The sequence below is a fragment of the Amblyomma americanum genome, chromosome 1 (genome assembly GCF_052857255.1).
Source record: "Amblyomma americanum isolate KBUSLIRL-KWMA chromosome 1, ASM5285725v1, whole genome shotgun sequence".
Classification (NCBI taxonomy): domain Eukaryota; kingdom Metazoa; phylum Arthropoda; class Arachnida; order Ixodida; family Ixodidae; genus Amblyomma; species Amblyomma americanum.
The window spans coordinates 365,728,668-365,750,574 of record NC_135497.1 but is presented as its reverse complement, the minus strand read 5'-3'; the positions used below and the strand labels follow the sequence as shown (position 1 = coordinate 365,750,574).

Genomic DNA, 21,907 nt, shown 5'->3' with positions numbered 1-21,907 from the left:
TCAGAGCTAATTCGTAAGTCGCCTGTGTGTATACATGCAACGATTTTTTTTCTTTCTGTGAAACGACCATTTCCTAGAGCAGGTTCATGGTAAAACTTCATTGCGATTTGCTGCTTTAAAATTCTTCCAAGTGTTTCAGGATTTTGGTGGTTGTTGGTGTCGGCGGCATGCAGTTGGTTGCAATTTCGTGACGACAGCAAGACTATTGGACAATCGGGCCTGCACTCGACCATTCGTTTTGGAAGCGGCCAGTGCCAAGCTGCATTTGAACTGCCTGAGCTGCTGTTGCACGCTGCCAGCACCACCGCGGAACTTCACAGAACTAGTGCAGAGTGCAGCCAAATCAAAGAAACCTATCATGACCAATCTTTACAAAGTTGTAGTTTGGGCTTGTTCCTATAGCATATTAGAAGACAGCGCAGCACAATGGGACAGAGAAAAGCACACAGGACAAGCGCTTATCCTGTGTGCTCCTTTTCTCTGTCCCATTGTGCTGCACTATGTCTTCTTCTAATATCACCACAATGACCTGTCACACACACTGCAAGAGTGCCTTGTGAGCTTTATGCACCTCACAAGCTTCCAAACAGTTAAAGGACATCAAGCACATTGCCCACAATGTTCATATCTTTAAGGGCTCTTTACACCATCAGCTGTAAAAATGTCTTAAGCTTAGAGGCCTTAAAATTAAGCTTGCTTCTCCAGTTGCCTCATGCGCTCCATTCTTGTTGGCTACCTGGGTCCAAGCACCTTTCCCACGTAAAACCGATGCTCGGCGCAGGTGGCACAGCACTCATTTTAAAATTCCCACAGAAGGTTGAGGGCTCACCTTGTGGCGCCTTAGAGCCTTTGCTGCCTCAGCATTTTAACGTCCCATTTGTACAGCCTCTGCGCCAGCAAGCCAACGCCGGACTCGAAGCAGGAATCGGGAAGGTCCGTGCATACCACAAAACTGCCAGTCAATTTTTAAAGTCCTGTTTTCCGAAATAAATATGAATTTAAAAGAACATGTTTCGCGCTTCAGACGCCAAAGCGTAATCGCTTATCTCGCCGCAATTTTTGCGCCTGTTTTAGAAAGCGAATTGTAACAGCAGCACACAACTGTAAAGTGCAGCATTAATTCAACACTCTACAGACTTTCCCAGCCGCGGGGCCACAAAAAATCCGACCGCGTACAAAACTCATCGCACAAACGGTTAGTTCAACTGGACTGTTGTCAAAAGTTTCCCGCCTTTTTTCGGGAGCACCCAAAAGCGGGTAATTGTGCGTGTTTTAAATGACCATGAGTTACGTTTGGCTGGGTTGACAAACGATATAAAACACGCTCAGCGCAAGCTCTTTTCTGTTGAACTGCACAGAGCTTTTGAGCAGAACTTAAGAAAAAACAGACGAGTGTTTCCCTCCGGGCCTTTGGGTCCACTGCCGGGCAAGCGGGCTCAGCGCTAGTCCTGGGTTATCTGCTTACACAAAATATTCGGGCGCAAGGAAGTTGAAAACGGAATGCCGAGTGTCAGATAACGGGCAATCACTCAGTATGTGCATACCAAAAGATAGCAAGAACAAATTACTCACGTGCAACACGATCGCGCGTTCTTTCCGTCGACCGGCAATGCTCGGCTCGGCTCAAACATGGCTCAAACAGCAAAAAAATTGCCGGACGTGACGCCTTTTTTTCAAACCGAATTCGACGTCATGGGTTGAAATAACGCTTGCGTTATTTCGACCTGGTTGCAGCAGTCACTGCCGGCACTCGCCCGAAGAGCAACCTGTGCTACGCTTCAACCATTTGAGCACAGTAAAAAATAAAACGCGTTCTTTTCCATGACCGCTATAAGATGATCTGTAGCTTCTGGCTGTGCGCAGGGCTATTGTTTTGACACCCGCGCGATGACTTTGATTGGATGGGTATAAGCGCTGCTGGCATTCGTCGAAGGAAAACGTGCCTTCACGTTCGTCGAGTATGTGACCACGCTAAGTTTCATCTGCTGGAGGAGAACGCGGGCGTCGTCCGGCGCAGCGTTTATGACTACACGTCAGCCAAGAACGCAACAAGCGGCTACAACTTCTCACCTTGCTCACCTTCTCCCTGCAACACTTGTAACCGCTTTTGCAATTCTAGCAAATTCCGAAGGTGGCCGCACTGCGCGTAGCAGCGCTGTTAGTATTACGGCCCTCGAACAGACACCGACAACTGTTGCTGTTTGACTTAGGTGCGCAGAAATACAACGTCACGGCGTGCCCGCTGAAGCAAACACCCGTTTCGTCTGCTTTGAGCGCGCGCCGCCGGAGAGCCGGCCCGGGCGCTGCATTTTTTTTTCCCTGCTGCTTCTACGAGGCGCCGCCACTGCACGCGCCCCCTTCGGAGCATGCAATTGTGACTTTATCTGGTCGCCTGCGCTCCCTCGCGCTGATGGAAGTTTCACGTATATAATAGTCTTGCTCCGTGGCCTTACCTCTTGTGTAGTGCTCTGTTGCTCTCTCTTTTTGCATTGCGTTTCGTGGCATTTCCTAAATAGTTTGTACATAACTTGGTTAATGTAAATAGTATATATTTTCAATGGAATAAATATCATGCTTAAAAAAAGCTGTGGTGATGGCTTAGTGGTCGGAAGCAGCAGCAAGCGTAACTGGTTTTTTAGCACCACGGCGATTTCGGATCCCACTCCCCCAGGTATGAAGTTCATTTCTTTACTGTTTTACCCGGTGCGGTGCCGGCTTTCCGCTGCAGTGAGGCTCTTATGCTGTCGCCTAAAGTAAACATTATTTAGGCTACTTGAAGATCAGACGGGTCGCTAAAATGCAGCATTTCGGCGGAATAATGGTAATTACTAACTCCTGTAGTCTCGAATGAACAATTCCTGTGGCTGCCATTTTAGTGCCCCAGCGCTTCCACTTCGCCGAAAAGCGGTTCTGTCTGTCCGAAGTAAGCCTGTATATAGCACGTGGGCCACCTTGTTCACGTGACTGTGAGGTCATCACAAGCTGCCCCCCCCCCCCCCCGCCGCATTGTGAGCAAACTGCCCACCGTGGCAGTTCAATTAATGATTAGTCGTCAAAAACAACATGGGTCTCACAAGCCCCACCGATGGCAGCACCTGGCGTCGCAGGGCAGTGGCGCGTAGCTTAACCGCTGCACCTCTGCTCCTGGAGCGGAATCGGGACTCCCAGGTATCTGTGAATGTAGCGAATGACCAATTCTACCCCAGTACAAGTCTAAAATTATGCAATATCACGGAAACTTAAATCATATATATATCAACCAAAGTATGCCAGTTCAGGTCAAACAAAAGCATAGAAAGTGAAGATAAACCATGCGAAACAGGACTAATGGTGCTAGAGCACGGCAATTCATCGTTAACCCCAAGCTAAACCGCCCGTGATTTTGCTTCCACGTCTACGCGCTACCCAAACTCTTAAGTGTCAATTCCTTGCCATGCCTGCAAGAAATCAGGTTCATAAAATCAGGCGCGCGATTACGTGGCTACAGCTCTCACCAGGGAAGAGAAATAAACCAAATGGTGTGCCTGTTATTTGGAGAGCAGAGCGGGCGATGATTCAGAACAAGGTCTGAATCTGCTGCGTCATTTCCATGCTAAGACTACAGTGGTTGGCTTTGGACACCACACTGCGGCACCGCTTTCCTATACACCAATTCCAGCGAAAGTAGAAAGATGATACGACTGTTCTGAACTACTCACATTGCGAATGAAAAACTTTCACACCAACGCCGCCAATGGGCTTTGATTTGACAGTAGAATTTCGTTGAAGCATTTTTTGCACTTCAGCCAGGCCTTTTAAACCTCACTACCATGGATGAATGGATGGAAGATAGGAGCGTCCCCTTTGAAACGGGGCAGTGGTTGTTGCCACCATGACGTTTTTTTCCTTTATTTTTTTAAAACTCTGCTGTGAGTTGTTAATAAAATTCGCCATTTTCTTTAATACGCCTTCCTACACTTTAAAACTTATGTCACCTCTCTGCTTTTGAGCCACTCATCCTCCAACCGCTTTTTGCTAATTTCCACCGCAGATTTATTTACTTGACTATTGTTATCTCTAAACCCTAAGGCCTCAGGAAGAGTGACTGTGCCTGCATCGACATCGGGATGGATACCATCACATTTTAGAATGAGGTGTTCTATTGTTTCTACCAATTTACCACATACAGCACATATGCCATCTTCTTCGTTAAATTTCTTTTTGTAGCTGCTCGTTCTAAGACACCCTGACCTAGCTTCAAAGAGGAGGGCACCGCCTCTTGAGTTATCATAAAACGTTTCCTTCTTGATCTGCCTTTTCCAGCACCGATATAGTTCTACACTACGCTTCTTTTTCATTGAATCTATACAATTTTTACCTTCGACGTTTTTAACCTGTCGTTTAATGCTCTTTCTTTCTCCTTTCTCGTCTCTGGCAAACTTACTGGCCAGCTTTCTAGTTCGTTTCCGCCACTGTGTGTCAACGCTCTTTCTGTACAGGTATTTAAACACCTTAGCTGCCCACCTGTTATCGTCCAATTTCCTCAGGCGTTCTTCGTATAGTACTTTACTCTGAGCTTCCCGTGTTTCGAACGTTGCCCAGCCCATATCCCCCAGTACTGCCTCGTTTGTGGTTTTCCCGTGGGCACCTAGTGCTAATCTTCCAACAGCTGTCTGATGTACTTCTAATCGCGACTGAACTTCAGCCCTTAAGCACAGAACCACATTCCTGAAAGTAAGCCCCGACCCCATTATTCCTTTCCAAATACCTCTGAGGACTTCATACCTGTTGTACCCCCACAATGCCCTATGCTTCATTATCCCGGCATCTCTTCGCCCTTTTGCTATGAGAGACTATTCGTGCTTTTCCGTGTACATCTGCCCCATAAACATCCGAGCTAGCGCCCCCCACCCCGCAAGTCGAAATTACTGGAAAAGTAGGAGGGGGGCGAAATGAACGGCGCCGAAATTCAACGTGGCGGCGACATTTTCCCGCCAGAAAAAAAAGTGCAGTTCACATGGATTTAAAACGTCTGCCGTTCTTTCCCGCTCTAAGAACGCATCATCCACGCATTCACTAAACACCGGAACGTCATTACTCAATAAAACGGAGAGTGAGCTAGTTGGTACATACTGCAACAAAGCAACCATGTGGGCTAGTTGGTGTATTTCAGACATAACTTCACCAGCGAAAGCACCAGACACCAGGAGAAGAACACAGGACAACGCTAGACTAACAACTGAAGTTTAATCGAGAAGCGGCCAACCTAGGTCACCAGAAGACGCATGCGTATCAGACACACTAAAAAAAAACATACATATGCGGCGATTCACGAAGGAGTTGACACACGCTCCATATCTGGCAAACAACAAAAGGAACCTACTTCGCCTGTCAAACTTGCACACACACAATTTACTGAGGAAATTAAATTCCTTGTTAGTGAGGTATAAAGACGATGCACTGACGCATGTGTCACTGCCTTGCAGCCTAACATGGTAGGCCTCCACGATTTCCATCTCCTCCCTGTTTTTTTTCCTTTTCCGATGACTGACATGTTGTTAAATCCCGGAACACAATCTTTACAACTCCTGCAGTGACGTGGGAGATTATTCTGATCATACGAATTTCTCAGGGAATTGTTATGTTCGCGTGCGCGGTCACTAGCACATCTGCCAGTTTGGCCCGTGTACACCCTACCACATGACACGGGTAACTTGTAAACGACACCAGTCGAACAAGCAACGAACTATCAAAAACAACAAAAATACATTTCCTTATAAGCACGCTAAATATCACAAGAAGAACAGTCAAGAGACGAACAACAAAGATTTGCATATGTTGAATTACACTGCTTAGCGTTTCATTGGCAACGTGGAGGCTGGGAGGCGACACAACGAACTTATTGGAACTGTTCATGTATAGCGCAAACAGTCCTCTTTTAAAATGGCATCTTTCGCGCCTTCGTTTTGGCGAAATCAGATATAGTCTGTTCGAAGGATAGATTGCGGAGGAGGCCACTTTCAATGGACATGATAGCAAGCGAGTTCGCCTTGTCGTCAAGGAGGCTCGAACGAAGGCGATTTTTTAATCAGCGACAACTTGGGAAACGATCGTTCTGTCTCACAGTTTGCCACGGGTATGTTTAAGTACATATCAATAGAAAGGTTCGGAAACAGATCAATAAGCTTTCTTTCGTGTAGCAACTTCATTATTCCCAGGGGACTCGTGTCCTGGCACACAGAGTTGTGCAGTAAGTTCGCAAACTGAACGATTTCAGCGGAAAATTCTGGCTCCAAATCATTTTTGTAGGTTTTCACCAACTTCTCAGCCTGCTGTGCCAGAGAGGCCTCGCTCCCAACTTCTGTCAGCAATTTTTAGAATCCGAAGCTTTCGCACAGTTCAGTGTTGGTAGCCTTTCGCACTCGCAAAGCAGGGCCTAGAATGTCAAGACAACATTGTAGGTCTCTACGATAAACGTTTTTCTACCTTGTAGCGCACTATCGCTTTTTCCGTCCGGGTGCTTACTCAAAACGATGCGTTTGCCCTCATCCTGAGATCATTGAGTGACTTAGCGTGCGTGTTCTCTTTTCGAAGGTATCAAAGAGAGGTCGCAAAGAATTAACAAAGCCTTATAGAGAGCTCAGCAGGTCTACAGCAGTTGAAATGTCTAGGCCTGGTTTCTCAAGTGCTACGCTCGTTTTGTCAAAGCCCTCCAAGATTTCACTCCAGAAAATCGCCATGAATGCAGTCTCTAGTTTTGTCATTTTCTTGAAGAGAGAGTGCGCTTCGTTCCTAGTGTCACCGTTTTCTTCCTCGTTCTTTGATATAGCTTCAAGACAACACAAGACTGCATTGAAATTTTTCAGAATGGCCTTACATGATTCAGCGTGCCTTGACCACTGGTCTCAGAGAGACTTTTCAAAACAAGCTGCTGGCCAGTTCCGCCCATGCTGTCCAAAAGATACCTGCATCGCTTAGGTGAGGTAGCAAAGAACACATAGAGTCTCTGAATCACAGTGAAAAATTTGACTGCCTCAAGGCAAATTTCAACGCTACACGCGCCAACTAAGTTCAGTGAATGACCAGCACACGGGACGTAGACTGCCAATTCGTTCAGGTGTTTGATTTGAGCTTGCAGTCCTTTGTATTTTCCTGACATATTACTCGCATTATCATAAGCTTGGCCCCTACAACCATCAATTGAGATGCCATTGGTCGTCAAGAGGGACATCACGGTATCGAAAAGATGAAAGCCAGTATGCGATTCGATTGGAACAAATCCAAGAAAGCGTTTGTACACTTTCCCATGTAAATAGTATCGTAAAACAACTGACAGCTGATCAACGTGAGTAAGGTCTGGAGTCGAATCAACAACAAAAGAGAAGTAGGTAGGTAGGAAAAACTTTATTGAAAATGCCGGCAACCGACGGTTTGACGCGTCGTGACGTTGGCCAAGCGTCGACCCGGGGTTATGCCCTCCTCTGCACTACCCCCGTTCGGCCCGTTTGTGGTGGGTCGTGAGGCTTGTGCTTTTCGAGCGCACCCCGGGCCTGCTGGACGGCCCATAGTTGAATGTCCTTGTCTGCAGACTGCACTGCACTTTGAAGTTCGGGCGGGTATATCCTGGAGGTAGCCTCGGTCGGGAACCTGGCACAGTCCCACATGATGTGCCATTGGTCCGCCGGACCAGCTGCACAAACATTGCACACATCGCTCGGATAGAGTTCTGGGTGAAGTACGTGTAGCACTGCCGGGGCGAGGAGTGACCCGGTCTGTATCTGTCTTAGGATGACGGCCTCCTCCCGACTGAGTGCCGGGTGGGGAGGCGGCATTGTCCGTCGAGCTAGGCGGTAACACATGGTAACTTCGCCATAACTGGTTACGCGGTCCTTGGTTTCGAACCACCACACGGAACGGTCACTCTCGGGGGCGCGGAGGGTAAGCGCTCGCGCCGCCGAATGGGCCGTCTCGTTGTGGTTCGGCGTGGATGCACACTCGCCCGCGTGCGCCGGGAACCACTTGATACGGATGGTGCTGCGGCGGTCTTGGGGCTGGAGCTTGCCGATGATGGCGGCCGCCGGCGCGCTCACTCGCCCCTTGGCAAAGTTGCGCACGGCGTTCCTCGAGTCACTGAGCACGGTGTGACACTCGGCCTCGGAGATCGCCAGAGCGATGGCAACCTCCTCGGCGTCTGTGGCGTCCGTGCACCGCACGCTCGCTGCCGTTGTCGTGGTGCCGGTAGCCGCCGCAACGACCACTGCCGCGAAGCCTTCTCGTTTGTATTCCGCTGCGTCCACGTACCGGGCGTGCGGGTCTTGGGCGTGTTTCTCGATGAGGGCCTGGGCCCGTGCCTGCCGCCGTTCTTGGTTGTATTCGGGGTGCACGTTTTTCGGGATGGGGTCCACATGGATGTGAGCCCGCGCCTCCTCGCTGATCTCGCATGGTTGCCGGCTGGGGGTTCGGGGGTTGTAACCCAGGGATGTCAGTATACTGCGCCCCGTCTTGGTGGTAGAGAGGCGCTCCATTTGCGCGGTGAGCTGCGCCTCGGCTATTTCTTCTAGGGTGTTATGGACGCCGAGCTGCAGGAGCCGAGCCGTACTCGTGGTCTCCGTTAAGCCCAGCGCCGTCTTGTAAGCCCGTCTGATCAGCGTGTTGATCTTGTTGCTGTCAGTGACCTGCCAGTTGAGGTAGGCCGCAACGTAGGCGATGTGACAGATCACGAACGACTGGACGAGGCGCACGAGACTGTCTTCACGCATGCCCGCCCGTCGTGTCGAGACTCGGTGTATGAGCCGGACGGCGTCCATTGCCTTGGTGGTAAGTTTGTAGATGGTCTCGTCGTTGCGGCCGCTCTTGTTTAGCAGCAGGCCCAGTACTCTGATCTTGGGAACTTCGGGGATGCGTTGCCCCGATGCGGTCATGATCTTGATGTGATCGCACTCCCGAGGGGGAGCGCGTTTCCGTCCCGGTCGTAATGGTGTGAGGACGAACAGCTCGGATTTGGCGGGCGAGCACACTAGGCCGGTGCCGTCAAGGTGCTGCTCGATGGCGGTAACCGCGGCTTGTAGCTGTTGCTCGATGCTGGCGTTGGTGCCGCCGGCTGCCCACAGGGTAATGTCGTCGGCGTAGATCGTATGCCGGACGCCGGTCCCCGCTACTGCCCTCGCTACCCCGATCATAACGAGGTTGAAGAGCAACGGCGAGATGACCGAACCCTGCGGGGTACCCGTGCTACCGAGCTTGCGTTCGCGGAGTCTGAGGTCTCCGGCGTGCAGTTCCACCGTGCGGTTGGTCAAGAAGTCTTGGATGTAATTGTAGCTCGTTACCCCCATGTTGAGTCGTGATACTTGTGCTAATATGGCTGAGTGTTTGACTTTGTCGAATGCGCTTTGTAGATCGAGCCCCAGAATTACTTTGCTGTCTTGTGTCTTGTTGTCGATGATTTCTTGTTTTAGTTGTAGCATGGCGTCTTGTGTGCTGAGTCTGTGTCGGAAGCCGATCATCGTGTCCGGATAGAGGCCTTCCTTCTCCAGGTATTCCTGCCACCGGTTGGCCACCACGTGCTCCAGCACCTTGCCCACGCAGGATGTAAGCGAGATGGGACGCAGGTTGCCGATGTCCGGTGGTTTGCCCGGTTTCGGGATCAGGATTGTTCTTGCCGTTTTCCACTGTCCGGGGAGCTTGCCCGAACGCCAGCATTCGTTGAAGTAACGGGTTAGTGCCTCGATCGATGCATTGTCGAGGTTTCGTAGCATCTTGTTGGTAACGAGATCGGGGCCGGCTGCTGAGCGGGTGTTGAGCTCGTGCAGCGCTACTCGTACCTCTGACACGGTAATGTCTCGGTCGAGCCACGCATTGGGCAGCCCCCCGTACGGCGGGTGGATTTCCGTTGGCGTGTCCGGCAGATACTTGGCTTCCAGGCTCTTGATAACGGCGTCTTTTCCTTGTTGTTGTGTGGTGGTGTGCAGGAGGCGGGCGAGGCGGTCGCGCTGGTGTGACTTAGTCTTGGTTTCGTTTAGGAGGTGCCGAAATAGATTCCAGGTGCAACCGCGATGCAGTTGCCTGTCAGCTCGGTTGCAGATTTCGTTCCATTGCTGACGGCACAGAACCTTGCAGTGGTGTTCAATGGCCCTGTTTAAGTCGGCTACCTTCTTTCTCAATTTGCGATTCCACCGTTGCCGCTTCCAGCGCGCCTGTATCGAACGTTTGGCCTCGAACAGATGGGCCAGGCGGCTATCCATGGCGATGACGTCCTCGTCCGTTTCGATGGTTTTGGTGGCCGAGTGCACAGCATCGCAAAGCTCTTCCGTCCAGGTTTCGATGTCTGTGATGTCTTGTGCTGTGGTGGGACGTCCCTTACGGAAGCCGCCCAGTCCGTCCACTTGTGCATAATGGTGTTGCCCCGGAATTGGTTCGGTATCGTAATTTCGAGGATGTAGTGGTCGCTGCCCAGGTCGACGCCGGTGTTGTGCCACGTTACTTTGCCCGTGTGGTCGTTCTTGATGAACGTAAGGTCTGGTGTGGTATCTCGTGCTACGGAGTTGCCGATGCGGGTGGGATGAGCGGGGTACGTGATCAGGGCACAGTTGTGGTCCAGGATATCTTGTAATAGGTCCCGTCCCTTGGCCGTATCCTTCACGTAGCCCCACGCTCGATGGGCGGCGTTGAAGTCCCCTCCGATCAGCAACGTGTTGTCTTTTGCTTGGGTGCTGGCTGTGTGTAGTAGGGTCTTGAATTTCTGTGTTCGGTGCTTGGGGTTACTGTAGATGTTGGCGATGAACAGGCTGCCTTTCCGTTGTTTGTTTGGGATGATTTCGGTGAAGGTATATTCCACCCTGCTGCGGCCGTGTTTGAGTTGGTGCTCGATGAACGTGAGCCCTTTGCGGATGAACGTGCAGACGCCCCGTCCCTCCGCCGGGCTAACATGAGCGCGATACCCAGGGAGGGTGGGGGTCACCGTCGCCGTTTCTTGCAGCAGGATGATGTCGGGTTTCTTGGTTACTGTGGTGATTTGTTGTTGCAGCACTGCTCTCTTGCTGTTGTAACTGTTGCAGTTCCACTGCCAGACCGTAAGGCCCGGTAGCGATCCCATTGTGGCTTGGGGCTGGGACATGATTGTGTCGGAGTTGGGGCTTGCGTCTCTTCTTGAAGGTATGGGTGGTTGGAGAATTGCGCCACAAAGGTGGGGCTGCGTACTATGGGCTTAAGGGTCTGTTCAATGAAGGCGAAACGCTCTTGTATGGTGCAGAAGGACGTGGTGATCAGCTCCTCCAGCCGCGCCAGGCGTTGGTCGGTGACGGCAGCCGTGCTGGCGTAGGTGTTGGCGAACGCTTCGATTTTTGCTTCGAGCTGAGTTTCCAATTGGTACTTGTACTGTCGTGATGAGGTGCGTGCTCGTTTCTTGGGGGTTGGGTCAGTGGTCTGCTCCGGCTGGGGCTCGTCTTGGGTTGTATCCATTGATTGTGTGCCTTGGTGTGATGGCGTGTCGGTTTTCTGCTCGGTGATAACGGCGGGTGTACGTGTCTCGGATGACTGAGCTGGGACAGTGGCTGGCTGGGCTCGCTGTGCTTGGAGTTCTTTCTTGGCCTCGGCTAGTTCTTGGGCGAGCCGGCGCGTGGTTTCTACCAGCGTCGCGTTGGTTGCGCTGCTGGAGCTAGCGCTGCTGCTTTTAACTCCGCCCTTTGCGGCGTCGGCCCAGCTGACTCTGTCACGGGAGCGCGATCGCTGAACGCCGAAGCTGTTCCCGTCAGATGAGTCACGGCCGCGGGATGCGCTGCGCGAGGCATGACGGGAAGCGTGGCGTGAGGCATGGCGCGACGCGCTGCGCGACGCGCTGCGGGATCCACTACGGGACGCACTGCTCGAGCGGGAGCGTCCGAGGCGTGGAAACGAGCTTGATTCGAGTGCTTGCTTTTGCTCTTCTTCGGCGTTACGGCGTTCCCATCGCCGTCGCCGTACGACGTATGGAACCTTGTATTTGGCTCTGCAGAGGCGGTCCCCGGTGGGGTGTTCTTCGCCGCAGAGCTTGCACTTGGGGACACACTTGTGGCCCTCTCTTGGATTAGAAACACCGCAGGCAAGGCAAACGCGAACGTCCGGTGTGGGGCACACGTCGCGCCTGTGGCCGACCTTGCCGCATACCTTGCAAACTTCTATTTGCTTCCTGTAGAGACTGCACGGGTAGAGCGTGGATCCGTAACGCACATACTTGGGAACCTTGATACCGTTGAACACTACGATTACTGTCGTCGTGTTTCCGATACGCTTCGCCCCCGCGGCGAGGGGGTTGTACTTGGTAACAATCTGCTGCATTATTTCGGCTTCGCTGTCCTCGAGTGCTATGCCCCTGATCACGCCCTTGACTGTGTCGTGGGCGGTCGTTCCGTACGCGCGCACCTCGTATATTTTGCCTCGGACGTTGATAGCTTGAATTCGAGCATACTTCTCCGCTCGTTCCTTGCTCGGAGTGCTGAGCACCATAATGTTCTGCTGGGTATTGGGACACGCCATATCCTCAGCTCGGTCTGCCGTCTCAATTCCCGCTGCCGCCATGATGGCATTAGCCACGCATGCAGCTCCTGCCTTGAAAATATCGAGCCCATCGCGGGGCCGCACAACGATCTTAATTTCTTCTACAGGCATGGCGGGCATGCGAGCCGCCCGAATAACTGCGCTCCTAACGTTCTTGTTGAATTTAGGCTTCTGTCGAGAGCTCGGAGTATCGGCACGAGAAGTCGACTCACCCTGCGTTCCTTGCAGGCGTGTTCGGCTCGTGTGCCCGCCGATGTGCAGCCATCCGGGCGAGCGTCGGAATTCCTCGGGCGTAATTTCTTCTCCTTCTACTTGCACGCACATTTGGGAAACCTGGGAACCGTGCGTCAAAGCGGCGGCGGAACCCTCCATGTTGTGGCAGAAGAACAGCTGGCTAGGCCTAGCGAGCCCTGGGTTCGCTTCGGCCTAGCGTCTCCTCTTGGCGGTGAACCAGGAAAAGTCCGATGAATCGATGAAAAACGCACCTTGGATGGAAAGTCGGGTATCGGATGATAGCGGATACCTTCACGAACACAGTGGTAATAAAATCTTCGTAATCCAAACTAATCAGCACTGCCAAAGCGGGCATTAACGACGGAGCCGATATGAGCACGTCTGCTCACCACGGCGAACGCAGCGCCCCCCACAAAAGAGAAGTATTTTGCGCGTTTCACTTCGTCAACGAGACGTTCCTTGACAGCCTTTGCCATTTGCTCGATAAATTCATCACAAATGGATTTTGACATACGATGCGTGACCTTTTCCTTTGTTCCCTTAGCGTTTGATGTGCTCCTCTATAAGGGGATCAAACTTGGCAATGGCGTCAAGCACTCTCATATAATTGCCATTTCTCGGTGAGCCAAAAATCTCCTCACTGCCCCTAAACGCTGGGTTGCGCTCAGCTAGAAGCTTAACTACAACGTCTACGCGCTTCAACACCTCTGTCCAGTAAGCGGTCTCAGTGACAAGATGTTTAACCAGCTCCTTGCCAATTGTGCTGCTCGAGTTAGAGCGGGCGAGCCATGCTGCCACGCAGTCCCGGTGCTCGACGCTATTTTCATGTGCGCAAACCTTTTCTTCTGCTCTTCTCCAATCAGAAAAGCCGTGCGTGGTGAAAGCACTGGGGCTGCTTGAAATCGAAAATAGTTTGCTCATGAAACAGTAAACGGAACCTTTCGACTCCGAGTACATTAACCAGTGTCGCTCGTACGCCTCCCCATTTACAGCCTTTCGCACGATTTTAAACATGAGGTGACATATAGCGTTTCTGAGTTTTGTATTGCCTTTCGGAAGACGGAAAATTTTCTGCCCGATTTTAAAAATACAATGGCCTTTTCTTAAGGCATACACCCCGAAAGCTGTCAGTAATAACGTCCGGCCACTTAGCAGAGTAACTTCGGAGAATCTCGCAACGTACCTCTTGCTGCGGGGGTGTCTGTACTTCTCTGTTGCCGCAACGAGAAGCCGTCTCATTGGTCCTCTCGAGGCGCACTTTGTGGGTGGGAACATGATTATTTGAAGTCAAACTTGCAGGAAAGTAGTGAGTAGGTTCTTGGAGTGTTGTTTTCTGGCGCTCGTCAGTAGAAGGAGGCTCATCGGGGAGGTTTGGCACCTGTTGATCACCAGTAGTAGAAATCGGGCGTGGCGGACCGGACACCTGGAGCTCTGTGGCAGGGGCCCGGCCGAGTAGCATAGACGTTGCTGACTCAGGAACAGGACAGGGCTCGGTTAGCGTCGGTTGCTCAGAAATATGGACGACCGAGGTTGGCACCGTTTTCACAGGATCCAGACAACCAAGGTGAGTCAAACCTTGCTTCTTGCCAGGAAACCGTGGTGATGGAGTTGGCAAATCCTCCACAGAAGCACAGTCGTTACTATTGGGAGTTTGACACGGACTCTGGGTAGAACGATCACACTGCTCCGCGGAAGCTGCATTCAGTAGGTACTTTGTCATATTTGGTAGCTTCTTATCACGATCTTCTCCTTCTAACTTCGCCTTTCGTTTAGACGCACGACTTTGATGCTTCCTAACGAGCATTTTCGCATGAACGGATGCTAATTGCTCACCGCACCGGGCACTTCGTCAATCCAACGCGACCGCAGGTGTCCAACGGTGGACGTCCCGATGACTGGCGCACGCTGCCGGGATCGTCCGTGGCTGGCCGAGAGTGGTGCGTTTCCCGGGAGCTCCTCAGCGGGCGGGCGGGCTTATGCAAGCTTAACCGGCGGCTCGGGGCTGAATCGCAGCCCGCGATCAACTTCCTTTCATAGACGCGCGCCGCGTCTGTCTGTTACTAGCAAGCCTGTTATACTTAAGTGGCACAGGCAGGAGCCTATTGGTTTACATTCTTTTTTGGCTGCCCCACCCTATTTTTGTCTGTTACTAGCACCAAAGCCGGCGTTCACATACACACAGAGTTCCTTGTACTAATTCCCTCCTTCTCCGTACAAACTCACGGCCATCTCCCGTTCCGGTCTCGTCTTCCTATTGGCTATGAGCAATCGTCTGTTCTAAGAGGTTTTCGATTTTTCTTTCGCCCCGTCGACGCCGAGCACGAGAACTAAAGGGAGAGGGCGACTCCTAGTGCGGGCGAAGAAGTTACGCGCCCTCCGTTGTCTCTGATTTATCTTTTTCTACTTCTTTCTGGAAAGTTCGGCGGCCTGTCTGACCTACTTTTTCTGTCGAGCGCGTTCGAGGGTGCGCAGCCACTAGGCAGGAATGGGCCCTAGAGACAGGCTTTTGTGTCAAGCTCTCCAACTTCCCCCCTCACTCTTCTAGAACCCTAGCCTGGACAGTGAACATTCCATGCCCCACGGCACGCGGACAAAAGCACGTGTGGCGTCTTCTTTCCTGCCTAGACTCTGCCATCAGACTCATCATCATCTGCTATCGGACTCATCCTCCCCCGCCCAAATTACCATCACGGTAAAGAAAAGTCGAATGGGAGGCACTGTTGGGTACTGCAGCACATCCTTTCTATGAGAAGGACAACGGCAGAACTATTTGATAGGTAGAGGGTGGCGTGGTGGTGACGAGGGCCAAGGGAGATTTATGTCCTCGTCCCGCATTACATGTTTTAGGTGTTTCCCCCTTTCCCCTCCTCTCCAGACAGCACTCGACAGACGGGGCCGCGTTGCGAGAGCGTGCGGACGCGTTTCGCATGAGCTCCGAGGATTACGGCTACCACCCGCGGAATAGCCCTCGACCGGCTGCTGAAACCTTTACTAACGCCTTCAGGACCTCGTCCGGATCACGAGGACGACCGGTGTTTGCGTGCAAGTGCTCGTGTGCCTATTTTTCGGCGCATTTTGCGTCGACCACGTTTTTTCCGCCGCTAGGCCTAATAGGCCTAGCACGAGTACGGCCGCCTGGCGGTAACCACTCCCGACGACCTCGGCTCCCCGGAGGGAGCTGACACGCCTGCAAGATGGAAGTCACCGTCGAGGGTGAACCGATCACAGAACATGATTTGAACGACGGAACATGGACCTCCATGGCACTCAAGAACCAGCAACGATTCCGCCGGCGCGGCGTCGACAAAGAAGACGGACGCTCGGCGCAGGGCCGAGCTGCCATCGGGACGCCCGGCGTTGGGGACGAAGCCGCCGTCATTACTGGCGCCCAAGGCTACGCGAAGAAAGGCAAGCCCCTTGACTCAACCCATAGGAAGCCTAGGCCTCCCCATAGAAGAAGACCCCCGATCCCGAGGCTACCGGCAGAGCATTACAAAATTGTAATCAGACCGCAGTCTCCCCTTGACCTTCCCACCCATGGCGGAGCGCTACTGCTCGAAGCGTTTCGTCAAGCCGCCAAGATTACCGACGACAACACCTTTACCGAAGATATTCTTCAGAAACACCCAGTAAACCACACCTTCACGATAAGCACGCCCAACGAGAAACGTGCGAACGCTTACCTCAACCTGCAAGCGTTCGTCATGGGGGAAAAGCAGTACCCCATCAAAGCTTACGCGCCTTCCCCGGATCTCTCGGTAAAAGGCCTCATCCACAACGAGTATTGTGGCGAAACGGACGCGCAGCTTGTTCATAACTACAACACCTACAACCCCGACTGGACTATCCTATCGGCAAGACGGTATGGGAGAACAAATCATATAATCTTTACGGTAGTCGGAACGGAGCTCCCCCGACTACTCCGATACCCCGGCACAAGACATAAAGTGGTCCTCATTCTCAACCGAGTAGAGGCCTGCTTCAACTGCCGCAAGACAGGGCACCGACAAGACGTCTACCCACAACCAAAACGAACCCGCTGCGTCAGGTGCGGAGAAGAGCACCCCCACCACATGAGGGACAACCACCAACCTGCGTCCCCGTTTGCATCGTCTGCACGGGGGCGCACAGAACCGGGAGCACCAGCTGCAAGTTCAAATTCGTCAAGCAGCAAGCCACCCAGAAACCCGACCTGGCCAGGAACGCCGACCAAAACGCCAGGCAGAGCGACACCTTCGGACGCCAATCGAGGGACAGAACCCGACAAAAAGAGACGCTGACCCTAGGAGACGAGAGGGAGGAGTCCTTCCCGCCGCTGCCACGAAGTAGAAGCAAGTCTGCTACACGACGCAGCCAGTCGCAAGACCTTCGACAGGACCTACCATCGTCCAGCCGGAAGCGGGACCCCAAGAACCCCTGGACAAAGCCAGAAGAAAAGGCTCTCAAGTGGCAGGAAGATCCGGAGAAGCAGGCACTTCGCAATCAGGTGAGGGAGCAAGCCATTTTAATAGAACGCATGCAGTCCCAGATCAGTGAGCTAGGCAGTAAACTCGCGAGCCTCACGCAAACCCAACGCCACATTGAAAGCGCGACAACCGCTAATGACAGGTCTCAATCCCTCCCTCCTTCCGAAGGTGCGGGTATGGACATAGAACAACCGAAGGCTCAAAAAAGACAGGCCCCAAAAGACCAGCAAGAGGCCCAGAATCCCAAGAAGCGAATTGAAACAGACGCGGCGTCCCAACCGACGTCAACTTTCGCTGTTAAAGCCAAGCTAGCTCTCCAGCAGAATGAGAGGGTCAACAAACTGGAAGCCCGAGCAGATAGGCTAGACGCGACATGCACAGATATCGCCAAGAACCTACAACAGACCAGAGAAGAAATGATGGACGCCATCAAGGCATTACAAGCGCAAGTGAGCGCAATAGCGAGCGCCGTTACGCAGCTGACAGTGCCCCAACATGGCAGCTCGTAATCAAGATATCATCATCTGGCAATGGAACTGTAGAGGTTTTCGAGGCAAACAATCCAATCTGCAGCTATATATTCAAAACTTAGAAGTCAAACCGGACATTATTACGATCCAAGAACCCATGGGACCCGTTAGTTTACCAGGATACAAAACCATATCACAAAAAAACATACCACACAAAGCAGCAATGACAGCCACGCTAGTGGGTAACCAACTCACGGCCATTCAACATGAATTCGACGATTCTCAAGCAGACTACACGCTCACCGAAATTATTCCCGCCAGAAAGAGGCAGGGGAGCCTATACGTTCTTAACCTATACAGCTCCCCAAATGATCAATCCAGAGAAATCCCGGCATTACTAGAGTCCACCACGAAATTAGCCAAGAATGGGCAGCTAGTGATTACGGGCGACTTCAACGCGCCACACGTAGAGTGGGGATACCAGAAGTCAAGCAAGAAAGGCAACATCCTCTGGAACAAAATCCAAGGATTAGGACTCTCGCTACTTAACGATCCTAGCACAGCGACCAGAACTGGCAACAGCGTTAGCCGAGACACCACCCCGGACCTCACGCTAGCCAGGAATGTGCAGAACCCCGCCTGGCGAAACACAGGCACGGATCTAAACAGCGACCACTACATCCTGGCCATTACCCTTCGCACCGAGATTCGGAAGAAGGGCTGGAAGGTAACGAAATTTACAGACTGGGAAAAATTTCGGAAAGAACGGGATCAAACGGCCCCGACTGAAATCGAAGGCATCCAAGATTGGGTTAAATCAATATGTTAGGATGTAGAGTCGCACACAAGCGAAATAACAACAGACGCCGCACAACCTAACCTCGATTCAAGATTGGCACACATGTGGGAGGCAAAAAATAGTCTTATGAAGAGGTGGAAGAGACAGCCATTCAACAAAAGGCTACGAAGTCGAATCGCCCAACTCGAAAGAGAAATTGAACAATATGCGATGGAACTTACCCGGCAACAATGGTATCAAACCTGTGACAGCCTGAACGGACAACTGGGTAGTAAGAGGGCGTGGCACCTGCTCCGCCACCTTCTCGACCCCACACAGTCGAAGTCGGCTGCGCAAGGACAGCTCGCTAAAGTCATCCATCAACACCCCGGGGACGAACACTACTTCTTGGACCTCCTCAGGGACATAAACCTAAATACCGCATACGACGGAGAAACGAGCCCACAGTATTCGGGACAACCAAATCCGCAGCTGGACGAGCCTTTCAGTGATGCAGAAGTCTGGGCAGCGCTGGGCCAGCTTAGAACAACCTCAGCGGCAGGACCAGATCTGATTACGAATAAGGTCCTCCGTAACCTGGACCTGAAATCTGTCACTGCAGTCACAGATTACTTCAACGTATGCTGGGAGACAGGAATCATTCCCAGCAGCTGGAAACATGCCCGAGTGACATTTATTCCAAAACCCAACAAGAAACTCAACGTGGACAACCTAAGACCCATTTCCCTCACATCCTGTCTAGGGAAACTCATGGAGCACGTGGTTCTGAACAGACTACGGGACTACACCGAAGACCACAACCTCATGCCACACTCCATGGTGGGCTTCAGAAGAGGACTCTCCACCCAAGACGTCATGCTCCAGCTATCACGTGACATACTCGACCCCTCCATTAAGAACACAAGAGCAATATTGAGCCTCGATCTCTAAAAGGCATTCGACAACGTGTCACACAATACCATTCTGAAACACCTAGCCGACCTCAACCCAGGCGAACGGGCGTACAATTATGTTAAAGCCTTCCTAGAAAATAGAATGGTGGAGATCACCGTTGGACCACTGAAATCCACCCCAATCAGGCTCGGTAACAGAGGGACACCACAAGGAGCAGTCTTGTCGCCCTTCCTCTTTAATCTGGCTTTAATCAAGCTTCCAGACAGGCTCAACGCAATTCAAAACATCCATCACACTCTGTACGCAGACGACATAACTATCTGGACGAACCGCGGCTCTGATGGACAGATTGAAGAAGCTCTCCAAGCAGCGGCTGAAACGGTTGAGTTGGAGGCGAGGAGAGCCGGCCTCGAGTGTTCCCAACCAAAATCAGAACTCCTAATCGTACGGCGGAGCAAGAAACCTGAAGACAGGATCCCCATCAACATTACGATCCAAGGCAAGAACATAGATGAAGTGGAGAACATACGGGTCTTAGGACTCCACATCTCCAACACCTCCCGCAACACTGTAGCAATGGGGAGACTCGAAAGCTCAGTACACCGGGTGGCGCGCATGATCAGGCGCATCGCCAACAAGAGACGAGGCATGAAGGAGCACGACCTATACAAACTCCTTCAAGCATTCGTCATCAGCAAAATTACATATGCCCTCCCATATCTCCATCTCAAGAAAGGAGAAGAACAAAAGATCGATACCCTAACACGGCATGCATACAAAACGGCGTTGGGCCTTCCTAAATTCACAGCCAACGAGAAACTCCTCGCCCTGGGAGTACACAATACCTTTTCTGAACTTAAGGAAGCCCACCTAACAACACAGACGGCTCGACTCTCCAGCACTGCAGCGGGCAGAATCATCCTGGACAGACTTGGCATCGAAGGGGAGCCTATGGCGGACCATCCAGGCCCCGTTCCTAGCCATATCCGAAAAAAGATAAAAATATTACCTCTACCCAAGAACATGAACCCGCAAACCCAACAGGGTCGGCGGGAAGCAAGAGCCAGAGCTCTGCATCGACGCTTGCAGAGTCTTCCAGACGTCATCTACGTCGATGCAGCCAACTACCAAGACAGCCCCCACAGATTCGCCATCTGTGGGGTATCTCATCCTCAGGACCTGGACCCGGCCACTCCACTCATGGCCGCTACAGTATTTACCAAGAACGCGGAAACCGCGGAAGAAGCTGCAATTGCAGCTGCTATCGCCTTTACGGACGCTACAACCATCGTTAGCGATTCCAAATATGCCATTTCAAACTTTGCCAAAGGCCGCATCTCACTCACGGCCAGAAATATCCTGGAAAATGTTAAAGACACATCCCCCTCCGAGACATTGACCTGGTATGGGTCCCGGCGCACGCCGGAAACCCCGGAAACGAGGCCGCCAACGCACAAGCTCGAGTTAAAGCCGGCCGAGCAGTAGACGGTCCGAACCCGGAGGCAACCGGTGAAGCGCTAACCTTCTATCACGACCACACCACCCATTTTAGACTCGCACGTAGGCAGTTCCCGCCGCCGCACCCCTCCCTGTCAAGGGAGCAGCAGGTGGCGTGGAGAAGACTACAAACCGACTCTTTCCCCAACCCAAATGTGTACTCGCACATATTTATTACAACCTCCAGCCCTAACTGCCGCTTCTGCGGTGCAAAAGCTACTTTAGACCACATAATCTGGGACTGTAAAGCACATCCCCCACCCCCAGATCTCATGGCTGCTCCCTCAACTGACGCGTGGCTTTCAGTAAAGGTCAGCGACGACCGAGGCACTCAAGTCAAGGCTGTCGAATGGGCCTGTGCGGTACGAGACCTACATGGTCTGGACCTCACTTACTGACCACGAATCTACACTTTCTTTCAATAAAGTTTTTACTCACTCACTCACTCACTCACTCACTCACTCACTCGACAGACGGACTGACAGGAAACCACAAAAACTCTTCCAAGCAAACGCACCTCGCTTCGTAAGAAAGAGGACCCCGCCGGGGTGGCGGGGGATTCCTGTTTTTGCAGCTCGACAAGCTCTCCCCAAATGATCAGGCTAAACGCATGCTGTTACATTAGGCGGGGGGCCCCGTCTGCTCGTTCTGGTTTTCTCGCTTCATACATGTCGCTCGAAGTTCCGTTGCCCATTGTTCCATATACTAAGCAGGTTAGAAGAAATGGGCCCCCTTCTCCTACTGTCCGAGGTGAGGCCCTGGGCTGCAGCCCCCTTAGCCCCCCCCCCCTTAATCCAGAGCTGGGTACAGTGAACTAGAATATTCTAGTTCACGGCAGAACGGGCATGCGAACGGCTTGAAAAGCAGGATTGGATTGGATTTTTGGACTGGATGGGGCAGGCCAGAGTTGCCTGGGAATCCTCTAATTCACTGTAGCCTGGGCGCAGTGCGTGATAAGGGCGCGGAGAGGGGAGGGGGCGCTTTCCCGGAATGGCGCGGAAATGTGAAATTAACAGTGAAGTTAGCGGGGGGGGGGG

The 21,907-nt window shown here is 52.2% G+C and overlaps 1 protein-coding gene across 1 annotated transcript; it reads right to left on the bottom strand.

The window, feature by feature from the left end:
• Positions 1-3,420: 3,420 nt before the first annotated feature.
• On the bottom strand, positions 3,421-13,149 carry LOC144121952 (uncharacterized). Its single transcript, XM_077655426.1, has 2 exons — positions 11,211-13,149; positions 3,421-3,437 (listed from the first exon to the last, which is right to left on the bottom strand). Exons 1-2 carry the CDS (start codon positions 12,880-12,882, stop codon positions 3,421-3,423), a joined length of 1,689 nt encoding a protein of 562 aa, XP_077511552.1. The 5' UTR covers positions 12,883-13,149.
• Positions 13,150-21,907: the final 8,758 nt, after the last annotated feature.

Bases quoted from the DNA above. Each gene is read 5' to 3' on its own strand.
- LOC144121952 (XM_077655426.1), bottom strand. From the start codon at position 12,882: ATGGAGGGTTCCGCCGCCGCTTTGACGCACGGTTCCCAGGTTTCCCAA.